This window comes from Podarcis filfolensis (genome assembly GCF_964270895.1).
Source record: "Podarcis filfolensis genome assembly, chromosome: 12".
NCBI classification, from domain to species: domain Eukaryota; kingdom Metazoa; phylum Chordata; class Lepidosauria; order Squamata; family Lacertidae; genus Podarcis; species Podarcis filfolensis.
The window spans coordinates 14,812,559-14,837,755 of record NC_139614.1 but is presented as its reverse complement, the minus strand read 5'-3'; the positions used below and the strand labels follow the sequence as shown (position 1 = coordinate 14,837,755).

General features: G+C 40.7%; 1 protein-coding gene across 1 annotated transcript; it reads right to left on the bottom strand.

Moving 5' to 3' along the window:
* Positions 1-116: 116 nt before the first annotated feature.
* On the bottom strand, positions 117-25,197 carry DYNC1LI1 (dynein cytoplasmic 1 light intermediate chain 1). The gene is made up of 13 exons (XM_083578102.1): positions 24,719-25,197; positions 23,835-23,908; positions 15,826-15,942; positions 14,123-14,353; positions 9,842-10,011; positions 8,183-8,276; positions 6,200-6,335; positions 5,603-5,714; positions 4,184-4,243; positions 4,033-4,077; positions 3,081-3,201; positions 2,136-2,297; positions 117-737 (listed from the first exon to the last, which is right to left on the bottom strand). Exons 1-13 carry the CDS (start codon positions 24,886-24,888, stop codon positions 625-627), a joined length of 1,605 nt encoding a protein of 534 aa, XP_083434228.1. The 5' UTR covers positions 24,889-25,197; the 3' UTR covers positions 117-624.

Below are 25,197 nucleotides of genomic sequence, written 5' to 3'. Positions count from 1 at the left end.
ATAAAGACCACACTGAGCTTGGTAGGAAATCCTCAATAGAACAATATGTTCTTGTTTAAGAGTTCAAGTTTGTTCAATACAGTTTAGATTTCAAATGAGACCAGCACAGTCTGAAGTCATATTCCAAATGAAGTGTTAAATTTTATTTGAGTTAGTTTATTGATGATGCACAAAAGAACAACAGTTGATCCATCTCTTTCCAACAAAAACTAGTAAATCCTCTCGAGGTTAATTTGCAAAATTGCATTAAACTAAAAAGTTTGGGTGATCAATATAAATTAAGTGCCCATGTTGAGTATCACCATTCCAACTCTTCAAGCAGCCTTTTGCATTACAAATGATTAAGTGGACACTTTAAATTTTACAGAATTACACTGACTTTTAAACAAAATTCAGAATTCGATATTTCTGAATGCCACATTGTACTGTGAACAGCAGTCTTACATTGTGTGATAATTTTCCATCTGTACAGTTCCCTTTTACAAAGTTGGGCAACACAAAAGACATCAACTGCTTGTCCTTCTCTGAACGTGTTCAGCTCCCTAGTCCCAGTCACAGAAGGAAGAGGCAGAGGCAAGTTTAAATTATCCCAGAAAATCGAATAAATGGCTATATTTGATGTCTTCAAGATGTTTCACCTTCTGTGGGGGATGTAGGTGTTGTTGGAGAGGCCAGATCTGGTTTTCGTGACATTCTGTCCAGTTCAGCTTGAACATCCGTTAAGACAGGCTTCTGGCCTATGCAAAAAGAAGGGCACATAACACAAGATTTTAAGCTGAATGTTTTTCACAAGCAACGCACACAAAGACAGGCCAAAACTAAGGTGAAACACAACAGGTTCAGTCCCACTGTGGGAGATCATGTAATTCCAACATTAATTACTACAGTACTCTACATTCAAGGCTCTTGCTACCATTAGCTAGATTGTCTTAGGATAAGTTTGATAGGAAAGTATGTTTGCTTACAAGTCTGCAAAACAAGTGTCACAATCAAATGGATCTACACCAACACATGAGACAAAAGCAGTTTTAAAGGGTATAACCCCCCACATTTAGTCACCATGTATGCAGACACAGTGTACCTACAATATATGTGAACAGCCATATGCTCTCTGTGTGTGTCGTCTGCTCATACAGGTAGAATGCCATGAATGCAGGACAGAACCTGAGCTGAACAATGATGAGACATCCATGGCTTTCACCTCTGAATCTGCTTCACCTTCCTTACTTAAAGGTCCCTAGCTTGTTCCTCATAGCATACAGAATATATCCCATATATACGATATGCAAGTAAAAGTTAAGAGTTTGTGAAAGGTCCAGGTTTTTACAATGGTAAACCTAAGGTTTTTGCTGGCTACCCATTATGTGCCTTGTGCATATCTCAGTGCCATAACTCTATCCAGGGGTTACATGATGCTCAGGTTGTGTATTCCAAACCCTGATGCAATACGAGACAGTTTCCCACCCCACCCCAAGTTCTCTAGCAACCACAGAGGACTTGAGAAAGGTGCGGGTTCAGAGATTGCTAAGGCAAACATTTGTGAATGCTTTCCCTTAGGCATATAATCAACTTGCTGCTTTATCAAACAAGGGCTATCTGCACACAGATATCATTACAAAGGGGCCACACATGCAAATGAAGGATAATGTATAAAGCTTGCTTTTTTTAAAAAAAAAAAGCATACACATTTCGTATGCAGGACTGCTCACATAGTGATCCTTCTTTATCAGGTTCACACACACACACACATCCAAAATGGTTTTGACAGGATCCATCATTTGTTTTAGGAAAATGACAAAACTCAGTCCAGTCCTGCGTACCCACCCACTCCCCCATAGCTGAGTGAGACTGTCAAAGGGGAACAGCACCATCTATCTTGGGAATTCAGAGACAGTTTGTACACAGAATACCACACAATCCAATATACACAGGAATGTATGGATCCTGGATCCTACCCAGCACCCAACATTATAAGGTGAGAGCAGATAAATTACAGTAAGTAATATTTTAAATGATTTTTTTATGTCATACATTTGGCAGTACTGTATAAAGACTCTCGCTTCAGCAAAAAAACTGCATCTAGCTTGGAGTGTCCATTCTATGTAATACCAAAATGTTTTATATACTGTTCTTACCTGACTTTTTTGCAGATGGTGGCAAGTTGCTGCCACCCCCACCTCCAGGACTCCCTACTCCTCCGGGACTACCAACACTACCAGGTCCACCAGGTGAGCCAGTTTTCTTACTCAGCAAACTGTTGAAAAAGTTAGCCAGTACTCCTTCGCTTGTGGCTCCAGCTGAAAAGAAGTTTCAGATATTTTGATAATGCATATTAATTGTATTTGAACTCTTAAAACATGAAATGGCAATACTAAACACACAGGGCTGGATTCAGATGTAAATCAACTTCTGTTACATTGATTTCAGTGGGATCCGAAGAAGAAGAGGAGTTTGGACTTGATATCCCGCCGTTTACTCCCCTTAAGGAGTCTCAAAGCGGCTAACAATCTCCTTTCCCTTCCTCCCCCATAACAGGCTGAGAGACTTCAGAGAAGTGTGATTAGCCCAAGGTCACCCATAAATAAAACTCTGACTATCTTGTCTCATGTTTTTAGGGGACTCCAGTTCAATTAACTTAGTCTGGATCTAACCCATTGTATATCAAAGTGATTACCTTGCATGCTGAACATAAATGTCAACATTTACATTAGAAACAGTGAGTCACTGCTTAACTACCAGAACAGTTTTTCTTCAACAGACCACATTTCTAGTGTTTACTTAATAGATCAAGCTATTTCTCGCAAGGTCTTAAATAGGGGAAATACGCAATTAACTAGAACTTCTATTTCATTCAATTCACAAGAATGCTTCCTATTTTTCAAAAGAAATCCTCATCTCAAAATTTCATCAAATTTAATCTGATTAAAGTATAAGTAATTGCTTCCCTTAGTTTGAAATTTAAAAGTTATCAATGCTCCATAGAGTAAAATTATTTTAGAAAGGGGGAAGTATGCAACACTTTGCTACTAGGATGTCAATGTTTAGAATATTTAGGTTGCAAAACTATTATTATGTTTTACCTTTCATACTAGGATCTATTTTTTTGGATCCAGCAGGGATGGTTGTAACACTGGCAACATTGGAAGAAACTGATCTGTTTGGTGTCCTAGGGGATCCTCCAGGGACTCTCGGTGAGGTATCCTACATAGAATTAGAAAATACAATGAAGTACTTAGACTGAAATGCTGAGCTGTCAGTTCCATTTTGAGAGGGACATTTCTAAGTTATGAGATATTCATAGCAAAAAAATTAATTAATTAGCATTAGATTAAGAAGTGTCTGGTAAAGAGAAAGCAGTTATAGACTACTTAGTCTATAAAAGCAACTACAAAAATACTTATTTAAAAGATTATGGAAAAATGCCATGCCACTGCCCCAAACACCCCAGTTTTATCAGATGAAGGGCATTACACAAAAGGCAGGCACAGCCTATGGCAGGCTTTTAAGAAACATTTTCTAGGCTAGGAAAATATGTAATAATTTATATTGGGAAAGAAACAATCCCCAAATTTACTTCATGGCATTCACATTTAGAAATTGGCAAAGTTTTGAAATGCACACTTAACAAACAAAACAATGTTGACTAGCACTGTATTCCATGTCCCCAGAGAGTAACTTGAAAAATCTGCAAATTATAATATATGTTTTGGGAATTTTTTCTGCAAAACACTCTTAATACAAAAAGCTGATAAAGGCACTGAACTGTACCCGACAAAGTTGTGCAAACAGGATGACTTCGTTGGATACAACCCATTATCAGCCCAACCTTGTACATATCTGAGAATAAGTCCCATTTTGTTCAGAGGGACTTGTTGCCAGGTAAGTAGGTACAGGACTGAAGCCTAATAGCAGCAAGCAAGCTTTCAGTTACAGATATCAAAGTTACTAAAGTATTAAATACTTCACCAAAAAAGAGCACCAAAATTGGATCCAAATAAATGTACTGCTAAGTTATTAGTATTTACTACTAACCACTGGTCTTCCAGCTGCAGTAGGTGGCTGTTTTGCTAACAGAGACTGAAAAACAAAATGAAAGAGAAATTTTGGAACAAAAAGTTGTTGGCATATTCCAACACAAATTTAATCTTAGTTTAAATGAAATGTAGGTTAAATGAATATGTACCTGTTGCTTCATAAGAAATACTTGGTCATCTTCTGCTACTATCTCTTTCTCATGTACAAACTGCAATAAGGGAGAGGGAGCCATTAAGAGATGTCGAACTAAATAATTTTCAAAATAGCACAATCACAAATATTTACTGGAACAAGTGGATGAAAAGCTCATGAAGATGGTTCACCTAGTGCACAATGCAGCAGCCCATTCATTTGCCTACAAAGAACACATTAGTTGGTTCACCTGGACTGGCTGCCTATGCACTACCAAACCCAGTTTCCAAGTACTGATTATGACCTTCAAAACCTTGTACAGCTTGGACCCAGCCTATCTCTGGAAGTGTCTCTACCCATCTGAGTAATACATTTTTCTTGAGATGTGCTAGGGAAGCCTTGCTCGTATCCTTTATTGGGACATTAAAAAATGCTGTTGAGTCAGGATAGGTCTCCACCTCACAATGGTGATTTACAGCTTTGTTACAGCTGTTGAGATGCTTATCAAGCTCTGCCATTCGGCTTGATTACTAAAGAGATCTCCTATGTTCAAGATATTACGTCTGAATATGCAACACCACCACAAATAGGGTTCACGGGGCATATGCACTGTCCCTGCCTCCAATATTGCTGTCCCATATTGTGGGAAGTCTGAAGGCGATTTCAAAAAACATTCAGCAGAATGCACTTAGAGACCTCTATGATCAAGAAACCTGTGTTTTCATTCCTGATCACAGGGAGGCTTCTAAGCATGTTCAACAAAATGCACTTAGGAGCTCCTTTCGGAATTCCTTATTCAAGGCAGTAAAGTCAGGGATTGGGCAGGTGGTGTGGCACATGCAGCCTCACACGCCCTACTTGTTTTCTCTTCAAACATAATGTCTGAATGTGGACAGTAACACTGAATACCAGCTGCTGGGGATAAATGAGGGTCAACTATTGCTTTTATTTCTGTTGAGCTTCTCTGGAAAATGGCTGGCTATTGTATAAAAAAAGATGGAACACATGGACTGCTGATCTGATCAGCAGGACTGTTCTTATGTCTGTAATTCAAGATCTTTGCACTGAGACTCATTATAATATATTATTAGGCAATGGCATTTTGCCTACTTTATTGTGTGCAGATTTTTTTTAGCTGGCACAACTCCTTAAAAACTGCATCTTTGTTGTCATTTAGTGTGAAGGCACATAATAAATGACACTAATTTATTTGACAACCCTTATTACACATTTAGATCAGCTATGTAGACTAAATTAATATAGAGATGGCCAGTTTATAGTTAGTAGTTACGATGCTGTTACCAGTGATAAGCTTCCTTGAGTTGTTGTCACTGCACTGAGCAATCAGTGTTGATAATTCCCGCCACCCCACCAATCACTAACAAGGCAATGTGTTAAATTAAAGGTATTTCTTCTAAACACAGGAAACAGATACCTTTCTGACCGGAGGCTTTGTTATTATATCCTCAAAATTGTCGCCCACTTTTAAAGTCTGAAAGTTCTCATGTAATATTCCTATCTTCTTTTCATTGTCCCATCCTGCAGGACTGAAAGCAAATACAGTGTCACATCTTGAATTTCAGTTGTTCAAGGTTTGGTTCACCTTCTGTCCAATCCCATCCTATACAAAGAACCCTGTTTCTTAAGACAGAGCAGGAATTTTATTTTTCATTTTAAGTCCAAGATGGATGCTCACCATGAGGTTAAAAAAATTCCTCCTGAAACATAGGAAGAGGTTTCTCTTCTTTTTGCAAACCCCACCCAAAATATAATAATAAAGCACTTTAGTTTGGAATTGAAAGTCCTTAGCACTAAATATAGCACAGCAGGGAGGAAAAAGATAAAACAGAAGTCATTTTTCCTCTTCCACCTCCTGAAATTTTACCATACCATCGAACTACAAACATTGTTACACTACTCTTATTTCAGACAGGCTCGGTTCCTGAACAGGAGCACTCTTATTAGGGGTTAGGGATACAATGAAACACTTATATTTTTTATAATGCAAGACACCCAATAATAAGTAACTTACATAAATACTGCATCTTTTTCCACAACAGAAGCAGGTATATTGAAGGGGAATCCATATAATTTCTGGACAATAAATTTATACACGTAATCAATATTCTTATTTTCCTTTACTGAAGTGTAAATAAGTGCTGCACCATCTGAGTTATTTGTTAAAGAAAATGCGGACGTATTTTTCTGCTCGGAAGTGGCAAGAAACTATTTGTGATACTTTAATACTTCTGTAACATTCATCCAGCGGCAAAGTGTTATAACATTAAGTGTGTGATGACATACTTAAAAATATCTGTGTATATTACCTCCTCTTGTAAAACATGCACCAGAGTATAGAAGCCAAACATTGACACATAAACTGTTAGGGGAAAGCGGGTTTGCCCAAACTCTCAAGCGGAAGAGCAATTTCATTTCATCAACAATTTCTGTTAAAAGACAAATTGGGTGCCTTCCTAATTTTTGTTCTGTTTTCCTACACAAGCCGCACTTCCATGTAGGCATGAAGGCTTCACACCTATACTACATTAGCAGTAGGAACTACTGGCGGCCCCCAGTCTTCTTCCGGGCCCTAAAGCCTCTCCACATCTGACCCACCAATGGCCCACCTTGTCTTCAAAGCCCAGCCCCAAAAGGAGAGGTGAGGAAAGGAACTTTGTTGACATTGCTGGTTTTGTGATGTTCTACTACTTGAGAGTCTTCTTCCCCTCACTGTAGCTCCATGTTGACTTTTCTCATTGGGAGGAGCAAAGGACAAGGAAAGCCAGTTCTCTTAAGGGTTTTTAGGTGGTTCTTAACAGACTTTTGAGATGGATAGGGGAGAGCAGAATTGGTTGTTTGCATTTGTTTGTGTCTGATAGCTCTACCTACCTAAATGCAAGGGGTTAGTCATAAGCTGAAAAATGTTCAATCACCCCTGTGATGGACAAACTTGCTGCTATCTACACGGGATATAGTTTTTCCTTCACTGAAATGATATCCTTTGCATAAAGCACCCACCTTAACTTTCAAATAACTAGGTGCTATCCAGCTTCCCATCTCGGCTTATAAGGCACATGCCTAGCTGTGTTTATTTCCCTGAGTCTTGGAAGCAGAACAGGATACCAGTAATTATTGCTGTGCTTAATACTGTAATCACCATGTTTCAGTTCTGGTGTGAATGCCAATTACAGAATAACAGCATTTGTATCTGCTTTGTCAAAACTAACTTTGAACAATATAATTGCTATGAAACGGTAGTAACAGGGTCAGACTCCAAAGAACAATAAAGCTTCTTCTGCATGCCCAGCGCATGCTTTTGCGTTGTATTTATCAAACAGCAGCTCTTCATACCACACAGATAGCCACTTTGGAAATAGACTATTTAAAATGCAGATTCTGATATAGTTTCTGATATAGATCAGTTTCTGATATTTGAAGTAAAAAATTCCCCTAGGCATGGCCAGGTCCTTGGGCATCCCTGAAATAATTCTGGGCCATGGCACATAAGTGCACCACCAAATATGCTTTGCTTATCAACTCTCATAGAGCCATTGGTTCAGACAACATTATATCCAGGCTTTGTGAGCTGAGATAGGAAGTTTTTGCCTGTATATTAAACTCCTAAACTACTCAAACCAACCAACCAACCAACCAGGAAGCCTTTAACTAACCAGTTTGCAAAATGGGATATTATGGTTTCAAGAACAAACCAAGATATTAAACCAATTCAAACTATACTTTAACCTAGTTTCCTGGTTTGGATGAAATTGGAAACTATGGTTGATTAGAGGTTTATTGGTTCAATTACAGAGGGTCTGTAAAGGCCATTCATAACTTAGCTTAGTAAACAGAGGGATGATCATCTAAACTCAGCACTTATCACTAACATTCAGATTACATGAGAGTCCAAGGCTTGCAGTGACTTGATAAAAGATGACCCAGCAAATCATGGGGCTTCTCAGATTATCTTAATCCAGTTGTAATTTTAATAATAAATCTACATTTTAAAGGATACATTGTAAACAAAACCGTCGGATGTGCGACTGAATGAAGTCAAAGTGCTCATCTCTGTAATCGTGCTCTTTTTCCAGCAGGCTAATGGCATCACACTGTGGAGTAATAATAATAATAATAATGCAATTTCGATCATGATTGCATCTGTAACTTACCATCACTGCAATTATAGAAATTCCCACTGTTCGTATTAGCTATGAAATATATAATCCTTGCATTTTACTACATCCAATGTGAAAAACTTCTATAGAGATATCTTATATTTCTCTTTTTCTGGAATCTATTCATGAAGGCCAGGATCCAAAGAGCTACTGCAGCACATTCCAGGGCTACAATGCACTCAGCAGTATTTTTCATTCTTTCTTTTTAATGGCAATCTCTCACACACTGTTGCCTTGATGCTACATTAGAAACTGAAAGTCTCCTCGGGATGGCTTTAGGAATTCAGGCTTCTTGGGACCTGTGGAACTAATTTATGGTTCTTGGGAACTTAGCCTATTAAGATTTAGAACATAAAAAATTGAAATACAAGAGATATAAATAAAAACCTGAACCAATATTCGGCATTTGGTAAAACTTGTAAAAATATTTATAGGATAAAATATATTCTAAAAAATTTGTCTAGTATGCATTTTCTTACTGAATGGGAAGATTGATCACCCTTCTCTGATATAGAGAAGACAGGTGATAAAATATAGAGAATAAACAACAGAATATTGAGGGGGGGGGGTTTCTTCCCGAAAAATTCCAACGAAGTTTTTAGTTTAAATAATAACTTGGCTGCACTCCTTGACCCACTTACTAGAGACTAATGGTTCTTCCAGACAACTTTACTCAAACCTCTATCATAGCTTAAAACTGCCATTTTCCTCCCAAGGCCTCTCCATAACTGCTTTACTTCAACCTCTGGCACTGTTTAAAATTATAGCTAATTTTAACTTTTCAATGTCCCTCCCTCCTTGCAGAACTCAAACTTCTCCATCCTTCGTTCTTCAGCTGCCTCATGTGAGAGGGATAAATGATGTGGAGCCCTCAAGTATTCCAGTTTACGCAAACCTCCTCAGTTCCTTCTATGCCTGCTTCACTCAAACTTCTACCATTATTTTAAACCATGAGTTTTCCTCTCTCAGTGCTCCTCCCTTCTCACTTCCATGCCATGGCCTCGCAACTGTGCAACCTGCCTTCACTTTTGTTCCCCTACCCCACCCTGACTTCATGCAAATCCAGGATTATGATGTGGCACTACAACTCCTCCAATGGGTGCTACGCAATGACATTGTTACATTTTTGTTATATGGCAAAAAATGGTTAAAATAACTTTCTAATTTTTTATATAAAGGCTGCCATCCATTATACAGTCTTGCGGAATTCAGGCTATTAATTAAAATCTATACCTGCAGTACAAAGCATCTTTGTTCAGTTGCTCAAACAATGTGTTAAATATTACACTTGAGAAAGTGAAGAATACTTAAGCTGATGGAAAACCAATGTGCAGTATTGAAAATGGTTTTATTTAATAGAAGTTTTCCCACACCCACTCCATTTAAAAATATATTCTGTAAGCTCTGTTTTCCTTGTATAGATATGTCTCGTTACTTGAAATTAAAAATCATTAAAAAAAAATCTGAAGTACAAAGATAATCTGAAACATGAAACAAACCTTTGTACAAACTACTACTACAGGAATGCCTAAGTTGCATGTTAGTGTATCGGCACCCAGCGGTAAAATTACACTGTCATCTTTGTCCTCCTGTAATGAAGTATTTCTCCTCTGTGGAGAAGCTGGAAAGTCTTCTCCTGGTTCTGTGTATTCCTGAAAATCTCTTACAACTGAAATAAGAAAGAAAAAAATGAATCAAGCAAGTACTTTGTTCCTGGGAGTCTGTATTTGTACCAAATACTTTTTATTCTATTTAGCTTTGCCTGTTTTTAAATGTCAATTTATGTTTTCCTAAGTACTCAAAGAAGCATTACTACTACTACTACTACTACTACTACTACTACTACTACTACTATTATTTTTATTATCTATACACCACCCTTCATCCAAAGACCACATGGCGGTTCACAACATAAAAATACAAAATGAGTACACAAAATACATAATAAAAACAAAAACAAACCAATAACCCCCTCTCACAAATTAAAAGGACATAGGGACAGATAAACAAACAAACAGGGATTTAAGGAAGCTGCAAAATTTAAAAACCAGTCTTTCAAAAGAACTGTGTTAATTCAATTAATAGTTCTAAACCTTTTGAAATATACTCTACTTGTAACTAAGTTCTTTGACACAAGTTTACACTGCACAATAGACAGCAAAGTTAAGAACTAAGGCAAGCTAGTTAATAGATAAAACATATATAAATATAAGTAGATATAAAGTGGCAAACCCAAACATTTTAGGGTTTTGTTTTGTTTTTTAACCATGAGGGCAGCAGCAGTTATTTTATTTAACCCAAATTCTGTAAGGTTTATGTCAAATACAGGATGTAATAGGTTATCGAATTTACATTCTAAATGTTTCAGTGAAGACTGGTAAATCTAGCGTCTGGCATCTTAAAAAGATGCTAAGTTACCCAAAAAACAAAACTTTCAACAATACTGGAATTAACTTACTTCTGGACCCCAAACTAAACATACATACAGCAAAAAAATCCTCCCGTGCAGATCTTTTAGGCACCTTAAACTCCCTAAATGCCAGCTTTATTACTAATTTGTTTGGCTTTAAGCCAATATTGCTTTGTTCCGGAAATTCCAGAATTTAGATTGTATCCAAGAAAGAAGTGACGAAAGCTGTTGTTTTGTTGTTGCTGATTTGTACCTTTGTCAACAACACCTATTCGTTTTAGTGGATGGTATATTGATTGGTAATTGAAAAGTAGATGGTAAAAAGACAATACAGTAGAAGCATATGGAAGGGAAGACAATGGGAGCATTTTGCAGCAAAGATGCAACGCTTGTAAGACCTCATAAGGCCTCTTCTGTACGATGGAGAAGACAATCAGATTTCTGACAACACATGCAAGCGTCCACTATCATACCACCACAATCTTCTTTTGGGACTAATCTAAGAAGGATTTGTTTGTTTTTTAACTTTATAAAGCCAACTTCTCAGCAGCTGGAATGTTAAAAATATTTGTATTACAGTTTCATACAAAATATCAAAACAGTTTGCAACAATTAAAATACAGGAAGAACACAAAACTTAAAAGAGATCATATTTATGAAATGTGTACAGATAGTAGGGCCATATAGTAATTACAAGGAACTGACTAGTTACATTAAGAGGCTCAGTCCACGTTATGGGCCAAAGGTACATGTCAAAGCACAAACATTATTTTATGAACCACTTCAGAAAGGTGTGATTTGGGAAAAGGAGCTGGTAGGGGGAAAAGCACCTCTTCCTTCCTAGTATTTATCCAAGTCTGAGTAATCTTCTCTTGAAGCTGCTTTGCTTTAAAATTAAAACAGAGGGGTGAAAAGACGAGAAACTCTGTTTTGGTACTCTTATATGCATGTTTGTATGTAACATTTATTTAAACCCCCCAAAATATTTATTTCAAAGATCACTCCTTTCACTAGCTTGCAATGAGAGCTATGCTAATGCAATGTGTACTTCAGATAAAGGTAAAGGGACCCCTGACCATTAGGTCCAGTTGTGACCGACTCTGGGGTTGCGGCGCTCATCTCACTTTATTGGCTGAGGGAGCTGGTGTACAGCTTCCAGGTCATGTGGCCAGCAGGACTAAGCTGGTTCTGGCGAACCAGAGCAGCGCACGGAAACGCCGTTTACCTTCCCACCAGAGCAGTACCTATTTATCTACTTGCACTTGGACGTGCTTTTGAACTGCTAGGTTGGCAGGAGCAGGGACCGAGCAACGGGAGCTCACCCCGTCGCAGGGATTCAAACCGCCGACCTTCTGATCGGCAAGTCCTAGGCTCTGTGGTTTAACCCACAGCACCACCCGCGTGTACTTCAGATACCTGCTACATAATGCAGAATGTGTACAGCAGGGGCAAGGAACCCTCACCCATCAACAGAATTTCAGCTGGCCCTCTAAATATCCTCCTAACCATCAGCTGTTGAGTAGGGAGCTGCTGTGAAGTAAAGGGGCTGTGTTGTGATGGTGTGTAAAACATACAAACAGCTCCTTCCTCTGCAAGAACATCAGCTGCAGAAGGGAAAACATCTTGAGAGAGTGTGTGACGGGCTTCCTTCAAATATACAAATAGTGCCCAAGTAATTTGCAATTGGATGCAATTTTTGTGATGCAAGACCATATTGAAGTTCGTGACTCTGAACAGTTCACAGTTCAACTGTACTTTGATGTTATTTTAATTCTTGTGTTGCGACTGTGCCTTAGGTAAAGTCAGAACAGAAAAAAGCTCACCAGCATACTTTAGCAAACGTTATAAAAACAAAAGTCTATGGAGAAAATTGAAAATGAAACCCAAGTAAATACTAAAAATTAAATATATACTTCCATCTCCAAGAAGAAAGACTTTTGTGTGTGAATGTTATGGTGTGTTAACAATGTGTAGGTCTCATTAAAAACACTACTGAAGCTGGAATGCAGTTCCTGTCAGCTTTCCACTAGAGTAATGTGGTCCTTGGCCTGAATTTAGTTCTTCACCCCTGCGTGTACAGGGTACACTGAATTTAGAAGGCAAAGCATTTCTATTTTTTTTTTTATACAGGAAATTTCTATCCCAGGAAGCTGCTTAGAAGAGTATGAAAAAGGTATGAAAGCAGAGCCTTCCGAAAAGTCAAAGCCAAGGTGACAGTGGTAAGACCTCTGCTATATAAAACTGCTCTTCTTACTAATGTACAGAACTTACTGTTCTCCTTCACCATTTTCTACAAAAATAAACAAATACCCTGAACTATATGAGAAATAAAAATATTGCACTCAAAATGATTGAGTTACTATAAAATTTGTTGAGCACAGGTTTTGATCTTCTGGGTGAAGAATTTGCATTCCACAGAACAGAGAACACCCCCCCAATGCATCCCTTCCAAGCCCGCTAAACTTAAGCATTACATCTTCACTGTTCATTTTTCCAGCTGTTGCTTATCATTTTAAGAATTGTTTATCAATTTAAGATTTGTTGTTAAACACCATTGATGTGCATTGCACTTTATACCTCCGGGTATATAATAATAATAATAATAATAATAATAATAATAATAATAATAATACACAATATGGCAGGGCCCTGTCTCAAGGAGCTTACAATCTAAAGGTTGGCACAGGAGACTAGACTACAAAAGAAAAAAGAAAAAAATGGGATCAATTTCCATAGATATAGCAAGCCAATGTTCATGATTATGCATGAGTAAGGACTTCTCTTTTATTTGCATATCAAAAACTATCTCAACAGCTCCATGCATGCACAAAATGAGCTGATGTAGCAGAACAGATTTTAGTAATATTTGCTTTCAGAAGTTTTGAGCCTACTGAATCACCCTCTCCACATGACTAACATTTTAGTGCATCCAAGTCCAGATAACATTTCCGCATTATTAAAGCTAAAAGCTAAAAACTATCAGAATTAAAAGGATGTAACTAACTTTTTTGCTCTGGCACTGAATTTCATATAACAAAGTTTTACAATGGATTAAAAAATCTTATGTTGACAACAAATATTCAACAGAATCTATTATCATGTGCTAAACCATGACATTCCCAAGACAGGTTGCAAAGATAATGCTACATACATTAGATACTATAGTTATATTATAATGAGAATTCACATGGTCAAGAGAAACTCCTTATAAAACTGTTATAAAGCATAAGAGTGAATATAGTTAAATCAGCTGACAAACATGTTGGCATTACATTTCCTGTAATAGACAAACATATCACAAAAGCGTACATTTACACAAAGATGAATTCAATAAATATTTTTCTAGCATCTATAAAGTGTATGTACTCACTTTTTTGCTCCATTTCTTTCATTTCTTCAGGAGGGATTTTTAGTTTGTCAATATGCTCCCTTACAACACTTGCCCATTTTTGTAAAGAGTCTAAAGCAGCCCATGGCTTAGACATGTCCACCACCAACATAATCAAAGTGTCCTTTAGAGAGATAGCTTCCAATGCAAATTTAAGTAGACCTTTATGATAGAGGTCACCATCCAGTATCCATACATTACATCGTGTCTGATCTGTAAAAAAGCATAAATAAGGTGTTCTTAACATGTACCATAGTTTATTATTAGTGGACAATATCCAAATGAGTTATTTTCACTCATTAAAAACAATGAACTGATTTAAATGGCTCTTCTTGAAATATGACTACCATTGGTACTCACTGCTAGTATTTAGAAATATACTATTAGAATGATAATGGTTAAAGGTCAAAACTCTTGAATGAATTTGGATAGCAGATAGTTCTCAAGCACGGTTTTTAAATCTTTTGACTAGCAATATGCCTGGTGAGACAATCTTGATGTTGATCAGGTTTCTAAAGCTTGCAGTATTCTAAGCTACACAATATGGATTCTTATGTGTATTTCAGAGCACAAAAAAAGAAATTTTAGAGAGTGGAGAAAGGAGGGAGAGGAGGAGAAATATAAAAGAAAAAGGCAGGAAGACTAAAGGAAAAATAGGTTGGGAAGATTTAGGATAAAAGGGGAGAAGGGAAACGGGAAGTAGAAGGTGAGAAACCAGAGGCAAAATTAAGGAAATATTACAAATTGAGGGCTTTTTTAATTTAGAAAAGGCAAGTAAGGGAAAGGATATACAGTGGTACCTTGGGTTACATATGCTTCAGGTTACATTCGCTTCAGGTTACAGACTCCGCTAACCCAGAAATAGTACCTCGGGTTAAGAACTTTGCTTCAGGATGAGAACAGAAATCGTGCTCCGGTGGCGCGGCGGCGGCAGGAGGCCCCATTAGCTAAAGTGGTGCTTCAGGTTAAGAACAGTTTCAGGTTACGAACGGACCTCCGGAACGAATTAAGTACTTAACCCGAGGTACCACTGTAATAGAAGTGTACAAGTGTGGAGAAAGTCAATAGACAGTTTTCCTTCCCTATCTCATAGCACTAGAGCTAGGGATCATCAAATTAAATTGAAGAACTTTACACAATGTGTAGTTAAACGATGGAATTCACTCTAGAAGATGCTCTGATGGACCGCTTTAAGGGAAGGTTGTACAAATTCATGGCTATCTAGTCCTGATGACTATGCTACTTCCTATATCAAAAGCAACATGCCTCCAAGTGATAGTTGCTGGGGTTCACAAGCAGGTGAATGTTATGCTGTTTGTGATCTTACCATAGACATCTGGTTAGCCACTGTGAGAACAGAATGCTGGACTAGGTAGGCTTTTGGCCCGATCTAGCAAGGTCCTCTTTCAGTTCTTATTCCACTCTGGTATTGTTAACATCACTCACTACCACCACTCAAAACCCCCCACTCATTCTTCCTGAAGTCACCCTCCCCATACCATTCATCCTTCTTTGCCTGCAAACTCCCTTCCCCGAACAGAAAACAAGGAAATGCAGTGATAATAAGTTGGAGATAGAATCTGGAAGTTGCTGACTAGTGAAAACACCATAAATTTTAAAAATCTGGAATATTCCCAGGTAATGAATAATTACTCACTGTTGTTGTTATCAGAACTGGTACTTACCATCTCTGTCTTCATCATGTACATTTAAGTACAAATATTCCATTCCTCTTCCTTTCTTGTATTCAGCAATTCCCTGAAGTTTTCCAATTAAACTAGTTTTACCTGCACCATCTTCCCCTGGAAAAAAGTTTAAAAGTGGACTTTATTAATAACATATATGAAATATATTTCTTGTAATATTTCCATTTCAATCTGTGAAACTTACTGGTATTTTGCTTTAGGACACTTGGCCCAAATAGTAGTCTGTAGCAAACATTGCCATGTAGACATGACTCATGCTTATTAGCAAGAAAAGCACATGAACAAGTCCTGTTGCTGCTATCTTATTTGTAGTTTTAATAATTCATATGGGGAGGTATGGTGGGCCCCTCTGCCGCCAGGGGGAGGTACAGCAAGGCCCTCTGCTGCTTCGGGGAAGCACAGTGCACCCTCCACCACCACGGGGAGGTATGGCAGGACCCCCTGCGGCCACAGGAAGGCATGTCAAAGCCCTCTGCTGCTACGGGGAAGCGCAGCACACTCTCTGTCACTGTGGAGATGTACGGTGGGAACCTCTGCTGCCATGGGGAGGCATGGCACACCCTCCACCGCTGCAGGGAGGTATGGCTGAACCCTCTGCCCCCGCAGGGAGGCCCAGCAAGGCCCTCCGCCCCCGCAGATATATATCATGATATATTGAAATATTGTGATATTTTGGTGGTAATATGTCTAACAAATGTGGGCTTTTGGCAGGCAAGTAGTCAGTTTCTGAGTGGTCAGAGAAGTCTGGCAAAGTTCCCAGAAGCTTCACTGTCATTCCCACATTTCAGATCTTTTACACATTATATATGCAAATCTTCTGTTTTCTAGGTGCTTTTCTGCATATATTTTCTATAACATTAGTAGGAACATACAACCCTTAGAAGACACCGACTTTAACCTTTCCCTACCCCCCAAAGAATCTCTATCAAGTTAGTCTGTATTGCCCAATTGGGAGGTGTCACTAACCTAGAAACAGAGCAACAGACACTTTTGAATATATTTTATAAAGTATTCTCCACAAAATAGGCAATTCCTAGTGTTTTTAAAACAAATTTGCACTAGTAAATTTCAGATAATAAAGTTTTAGTATCACAAATAGTGATACAATGTTTTGGGTACATAACATTTAAAATAAAAACAAAGAATCATTTTTAAAGTTAGCTGCAAGGCATATCTGCTCAGCTGAGATGTAAGCAATTTAGGCTGCTAAACCACCGTTTATTGGCCCAAGAACACATATATTCCTGCATGTTTCCTTCTAACCCCTTGCCTCAGTTCAATACCATGTTAGGAAGCAGGGTATAAAATCACAGTTTCTCAGTTAAGATGTAATGGGAAACAGTGGCTTAAATAAACCAAAATGTCAGCACTGAATCTTGGAACACAAAGAACATGCAGCCATATAATTAATTATTGGGCAGATAAAACCATGGTTGATCAGTTTGAGATTGTTACATCTGTGCTAGCCATGAACAGATGAGTTTATTTCCAGTCTGTGCCAATTTTGCATGTGTTTATTTATGAGTCCGATCTGTCCCATATTATCTTTGACCTGCATTTTTTTAAGTCTGTGCAAAAGATTGTATTTAAATTGTACGTAAATACATAATTTATCTCAATGTACATATTTCATGCTAAAATATGCATTTAGGTACTTTTTTGAGCTTAGAACTAGAGAAAAGCAAACTCTGAAGGATAACTATGGTCTAATCTATTTATTAATCTAGGATGTGTGAATTGGGTCAATTCATTTAAAAATGCAAACCCAATGAAAATATCCATCCCTACTCTGCCCTAGGCCTTAGTGTGTAAAAGAAACTTAAATATCAATGGCTATCAATGGCTACTAGCGTCTCCACCCCCCTCGTTCAGCCTGGACACTGAGATCCAGCGCTGAGGGCCTTCTGGTGGTTCCCTCATTGCGAGAAGTGAGGTTACAGGGAACCAGGCAGAGGGCCTTCTTGGTAGTGGCGCCCACCCTGTGGAATGCCCTCCCATGAGATGTCAAGGAAATAAGTAGCTATCTTATTTTTAAAAGACGTCTGAAGGCAGCCCTGTTTAGGGAAGTTTTTTAATACAGTGGTACCTCGGGTTAAGTACTTAATTCGTTCCAGAGGTCCGTTCTTAACCTGAAACTGTTCTTAACCTGAAGCACCACTTTAGCTAATGGGGCCTCCTGCTGCTGCCGCGTCGCCAGACCACGATTTCTGTTCTCATCCTGAAACAAAGTTCTTAACCCGAGGTACTATTTCTGGGTTAGCGGAGTCTGTAACCTGGAGCGTATGTAACCTGAAGCGTATGTAACCCGAGGTACCACTGTATTTAATGTTGTATTGTTTTTAACACACGACTGGGAGCAGCCCAGAGTGACTGGGGAAACTCACCCAGATGGGCGGGGTATAAATTGTTGTTGTTGTTGTTGTTGTTGTTATTATTATTATTAGGTGGCTGTGCTCCGCCTCCACAGTTGGAGGCAGCATGTTTCTGAATATCAGTTGCTGGACATCAAAGGGGGGAGAGCGCTTTTGTGCTCAGGTCCCACTTGTGGGTTTCCGACAGGCATCTGGGAGAACAGGATGTTGGATCATTGGCCCAATTCAGCAGGCTCTTATGTTTTTATGTCATAAGAGTAGCAGAAGATATGCCTGCTGGTATTATGTAGTGCTTATAACAACCTAACCTATCCTCATGTAAATAAAAATTTCAGTATAATCAGATGCTAAGGGGAAAAAGAAGTCAAGATAAAATGCCTTTTAACAAAACAGGTTCAATTCTGAGGCACATACACTTCAAAAATAAACTTTGTGCTCTCCTATAATACATCATCTTATTAAAAAAAAAACCCCAATACTATTTGATGAGCATGAATCAAAAGAAAGAACAATCATAAGCGCCAGTGTAGACATGCTTTTCAACTTCATAAGCACAGTTAAGTGGTTGGGAATGAGCCATGAAATTGCATACTCCACCACCAGATCCCTCTCTATCACTTCATTCCACTTCTCTTTATTATGGTGAAGCCTTGCACAGGCACCAAATCTAAGCAAAAGGATAGCTAGAGTTCCCTGTTAATTAATACAACTAGGGTAAAGTGGAAACCCTGACAAGCCCCGCAAAGTGGCTTGCCTGGTGGGGTGGAGGTGCAGCAATAGCCTCCTGTGTCAGCAGAGTTGCTGCCACTTACCAGGCCAGAGAAGGGAAGGGGCAAGATGGCAGCAAGGTTGGGCCACACTGGCCAACCTCATCCAGTACTGCCTCCAGCGCATCCACACAGCCCGAACTACACCCTTCCTTCTGGTAACGGCAGTGACATCGCTGCTGGGAGGCTACTGTTCTGGTTGCACCTGACAAGCTCCATAGTTAATATTGGTGCCAATGAAATACTTAACTGAGGGGTATGGATAGAGAAAGAAATTGCTCCCAATACAAGAGGAGCCTTGGCTGACCAGTTTTTGAGCATGCTTGCAATAGTGAACATTTTGACTACACCAGACCCTGGTTAACTAAAGCAGGCAATGCTACCATCTCATTGGATTTTACAACTTCACTGGCCATCCTATAGTCATGCATATCTAACAGGGATCTATAATGATAAAAATAATTAGTACCTTTCTCATAGAAAAGATCTTAATTTAAAATTTAAGACAAAATAATGGTCAAGTAAATGGTTTAATAAAGTTAACGGTAAGGTAAAGAACCCCTGGGCAGTTAAGTCCAGTCAAAGGCAACTATGGGGTACGGCGCTCATCTTGCTTTTCAGGCCGAGGGAGCTGGTGTTTGTCCACAGACAGCTTTCTGGGTCATGTGTTCAGCATAACTAAACTGCTTCTGGTGCAACGGGACACCGCGACGAGTGCCAGAACGCATGGAAATGTTGTTTACCTTCCTGCCACAGCAGTACCTATTTATCTACTCACAGTGGTATGCTTTCAAACTGCTACATTGGCAGTAGCTGGAACAGAGCAACAGAAACTCATCACCATCATGTGGATTCAAACTGCTGACCTTCCAATCAGCAAGCCCAGGAGACTCAGTGGTTTAGACCACAGCGCCACCCACCTCGCATAAGTTATAAATAAACATTAAATGGCTTAATAAAGTTATAAATTACTGAGAGTGTAAATATAAAACTTAGGATGCTCAGAACTAAATTTCCAATGAACTGACAACCCTGCTCGACCAGACCTATTTAGTCCAGCTTCCTGTTTTTCATAGTCGTCAATCACATGCCTTTTAGAAGCCCATAGGCAAGACACGAGTGTGATAGCACTCTACTGCTATTGTTTATCAGTGATTGGTATTCAGCAGCCTGGTGGCTATATACCGTATTTTTTGCTCGATAACACGCACCTGACCATAACACGCACATAGTTTTTAGAGGAGGAAAACAAGAAAAAAAAATTCTGAATGAAACAGTGGATGTATCATTTTTGTGCTTCATGCTGCGGCCACAGACATGTGATTTGATGGTGAATTTGGGGTGACCCAATGCAAAGATCCTGAGGATCCATGTGGATCCATGCTTTGTAACCACGTTTTTGCACCATTGCAGCCCCAGGCAACAGTGGGTGCGTGATTTTTTTGGTGCAGGCTGTAGCCATGGACATGCTATGTGATCTGTTGGTGAATTTGGGGTGACCCAATGCAAAGATCCTGAGGATCCATGTGGATCCATGCTTTGTAACCACGTTTTTGTACCATTGCAGCCCCAGGCAACAGTGGGTGCGTGATTTTTTTGGTGCAGGCTGTAGCCATGGACATGCTATGTGATCTGATGGTGAATTTGGGGTGACTCAATGCAAAGATCCTGAGGATCCATGTGGATCCGTGATTGGAACCACGTTTTAAGTAGGGAGGGAAGGAAAAACATAGAAGCGACAAGGAGAGGGGTGTGCAGAGAAGCAGCTGGCTAAGAATGCAGGAGAGGGGTTTTACCGGAGGGAGGAAAGGAAAGCAAAAGTCCCCCCCCCCAACCTGCATGTTGCCTTCGAGTCCCAGACGCTTAGAAGGAAGGACGCTCTGCTTGCCTGGAGGGGAGGGGTTTTCTCTGCTCTTTGTTCCGTTTGAGCAAACACAGTAAGGAAACAGAAGCGGGTGGGCAGTAAGACCCTGAGGCAGAATGCAGGAAAGCAGCAGCTTCCTCCTTTCCTCCCTTCTCCGGACGATTTGATATTTGCCTGATTTTTGCCTTCACTCGCGCTTGTCAGCTCCAGGGACCACACATTCGCTCAATAACACGCACAGACATTTCCCCTTACTTTTTAGGAGAAAAAATCTGCGTGTAATAGAGGGAAAAATACGGTACTATCTCCTCAATCAAACTAGTGCCCATTTATAGTCTTATCCCCAATGAATTTGTTTAATCCCCTTTTAAATTATGCAAGCTGGTGGACATCACTACATCTTGTGGTAGCAAATTCCAAAGTCAACCATGCTCACTTTTTTCCTAGACTAAAAAGTCCCAAATGCTGTCACCTTTCCTCATAGGAGAGTTGCTCCAACACCTTGATATTTTTGGTTGCCCTTTTCTGCACCTTTTCCTGCTCTTCAATATCCTTTCTGAGGTGCAGTGACTAGACTATTCTAAGTGTGGCTGTGCCACATATTTATATAAAGGCATTATAAGATACAGTAATTAGATTCCTTTACCTAATGGATAATTTGCCCTTTTCACAATGGGTAAAGGGGAGCTGCTTACCATGACGCCCCAAATCCCTTTCCTGGTAAATCATTGCCTGCCTCCCCATCAGTGTATGTGACATTATAGTTTTTTGCTCCAATGTGCATCACTATACACTGAACTGCATTTTCCATTTTAATGCCCATTCACCTGGTCTGGAGATGTCCTCATGGAGCTCTTTGCCATCCCTTTTTGCTTTTACAGAATAATTCTGTGAAATCAGCAAACCTGGTGACCCCACTGCTCACCCCTAATATATCACGTATGAACTTACTAAAAAGCACTGGTTCCAATACAGATGCTTGTGGGGCTCCACTTCTTATATCCTTCCATTGGAGCACTATCCATTTATTTCTGTTCTCTGCTTCCTATTCTTTAATCAGTTACCAGCCCATAAGATATAGCTGTGGGGTGACATCATATCTTATCCCATGGTTGTTTATGCATAACTAACTCATTGAATTCATTGTCATGGTAAAAAAACTAGCACAAAAACCAGTATTTTTAAAAAGTTAAGTTTATGGGAACATCAGTCTATCAATGGTTACAACAAGGCATGATAGTTACAAGTGCAATATCAATATCCATCCAGTCTATTACCATGCTTTCCCACTATGTTCTTTTTGCAAGTTTCCCAGAAGCACTTGACCAGCCAGTGTTGAATACAAACCAGTAGAATGTTTGGATCTTTGATCTAACTCTAAAAAAAAAGAGTTCATACTATGTTTTTTATGAATGAAATAATGTAAATAATCCATGCTAAATATCTGTCATTTTGATTTTTAAAAATCTCTCTGCTACAAAAAACTTGTAGTGCAAAGTAAGAGGGCTATAGCATGTTATTATGACTATGAAACATTATGTATTTTTAGCTCTCTCTATGGCCTTGTCTACAGTCCTTTCACATTCTATACTCCATGTTTTGCAGAACCATGTGTTTCTCTCAGTTTTTAACTTTATTATTTACCTTCATAAATTGCCCCCCTTTTGTCACATAGAACCTCAGGGCAGTAAAGACACATAATGAAACTATGAAACAATTAATTTAAACTTCATTAAACCAATGAAGTGCTCAGCAGCAGCATACAAAAGTTATGCCCACTCAACAGATTTTCCTCAAATGCCTGTGCGAAAGTATGTGTTTCAAGCGGTTATATAAAAACTATCCTTGAGGGTAACAGCTTTTTCTCAATAAGAGAGTTCCACAAACAAGGGTTTGCCACAGAGAAGATCCTACCTCTGTATTACCTCTCCTTCCTAAGCTTTTCTGGTAAACTAAGAGGTAAATTCCTCCTTGTACACTGCTGTTCTGTAATATCTAGTAGTACAGTAGTGTGTTTATCTACAACCAGTATTCACTGCAAGTACGTAGAATTTCAAGTGTTACAGTATTCTCATCAATGTCACCCCCAAAGTGCGAAAACTAAGCCAGGAGTTGCTTGAAAAAGCCAGCTGGAAGGATTACCCACATGTGGGTCTACTCATAAACACTTTAAGATTACTGTTTCAAGCAACAAGCTTATTGAGAGCACCATATTGCAGGGGAAGCTAGTAAGAGAACTAACTTCTCCAAGGACAAAACCCAGAACCTATTCAGGGACACCAGTCAGTACAAGATGCAGATAGCACAAGACATCCCATCAAAGAAACAAAAATAAACCAGCTGATGCAGCAGATGTACCCTAACACACCCAATTTTCCGTTTCTCCCAAGCTCCCCAATGAAAGCAACACCTCTAAGTGCCAAGAAAGAAAAAACAGAAGGAGGTGCTAACCATATCAAATGGGTGGAGCCATGAGGGTATAAGGCAAGCCAGCAACAGAGAGGCAGGCTGATGCTGACACATAATGTGACAACAATGCCTTTGGCAGGCCTTATGCATACGGGCAGAGCTCATTCCCCTAGCCTGCCAGCCAACAAACAGTAGAGGCCTCTATGGATTTTGGAAGTCAGGCTTGAAGTACCACACAGCATGCAGCTGTAACCAGAAACAATAAGCAGAAAAGGGATTTAAGCCCTGTGCCGATAGTGCATTTCCAGTTCTGCGGAAGGGAAGCTGTCAGTTTCTGCACAAGGCTGGGGGTGGGTGGGAGGGAAGGCAACGGTGCGATCAATGAACCACTGCGGATGCCCCTCCCTCCTGCACAGCTTACAAACACAACGAGGTCCATGGCCAGCAATTCGGCGCGCACACCCTCCGCCCTCATTAACAACAAGTGAAAACGATCGCAAACGGGAAACGAGACGTGCAGGCAAAAAAACAACAAACAGAACAGAAACAAGGCGAGGAGAAGAAAGGGCCGCTTACCCAGCAGCACGACGTTTTTCCCCGGCGGCAATTTAGACCTGGAACGAGTCGACACCTCGCTGAGGATGCAGGACCTGCAGGGGCAAACAAGAGAAACGAGGAAGGCAGTGAGGAGGCAGGAGGGAAGGTCCAGCGGGAGAGAAACAAGCTCCTGTCAAGCGGAGGCGAGGAGAAGCAGAGGGAGAAGAGGATGGGCAAGGTGGGGAGGATGGGGGGAGAAATGGAGGAAATGGGGAGAATTAGGGGGAGATGGGAATAGGGGGAGAGATGTGGGGGGAGAAATGGAGGAAATGGGAGTGGGGGAGAGATGGAGCAGTTCAGGAGGTGGGGAAAAGAGAGTGGGGGGTTGAGATGGGGATGGGGTGTAGGGGGAAGATGGGGAGAGATGAAGGAAATGGGGGTGGGGAGAATTAGGGGGAGATGTGGGGAACAGGGGGATAGATGGGGGATGGGGTGTAAGGGGAAGATCGGGGAGAAATGGGGGTGCGGGAGAGATGGAGGAGATGGGGAGGTGAGGGAAATAGGGGGAGATGTGTGGGGAAAGAGTGTGGGGAGAGAGGGAGGAAGAAGAGACAAACCTCCCCCGCCCACCTCAGAGAGGGAGGACCAGCAACATGGCGGAGGGGGCATTACAAGGGGTTTTTTTTTCTTCCCCCGTTCACGGGACGCCCCACTTAAAAACAAACAAAAGGCGGGGTGTGAAGGGAAGGGATTCGGGAATCCGCCAGGTGCGGGAAGGAGGGCGAGGAGAGCACCTTTGCCCGCAAGGACTGGAGTGAAGGTGGGGTGGGGGGGGAGGAATGGGGAGGAGCTACCAGGTAGTAACGGTCCCTCTCTGAGGAGGCGAGGCGACCGGGTGCGGGTGGGGGGGCGTCCTCAATTACCAGAGATTCTGCCCGTCGTCCTCGTCGCCACCCGCTCGCGAGTCCGCGCCGCCGCCGCCGCCGCCGCTACTCGTGGCGTTGAAAGCGGCCGCAGCCCCGTAGCCTGAGCCCAGCCCCGGCGAGGAAGAGGAACCGTAGGAGCCGGCTCGCCCTCCTATCGCCGCCGCCATCTTCGCTGTACACACGCGCGCGCACACACACACACACAGAGTCGCAAGAGCGCGCAGAGGGCAGGCGCGCGCCCCTCCCGAGGAAAGCGCGCCACTGACGCGGACGCCGCCGACGCCCGACGCCTTCCCTTTCTCTTCAATGAGGGAGAAAGAGGAGCGGGGCCGGGCGGCCGACACCCGGCGTTGCCGAGGGACCCGGATGTAGGCGGGCCTGCGAGGGAGAAGCGGCGGCGGCGGCGCTTGTCTCTACGCCGCCCCCACCCCACCCCGGCTGCCTCTGCGCAGCCCACCCCCCTGACTGGGACGTTG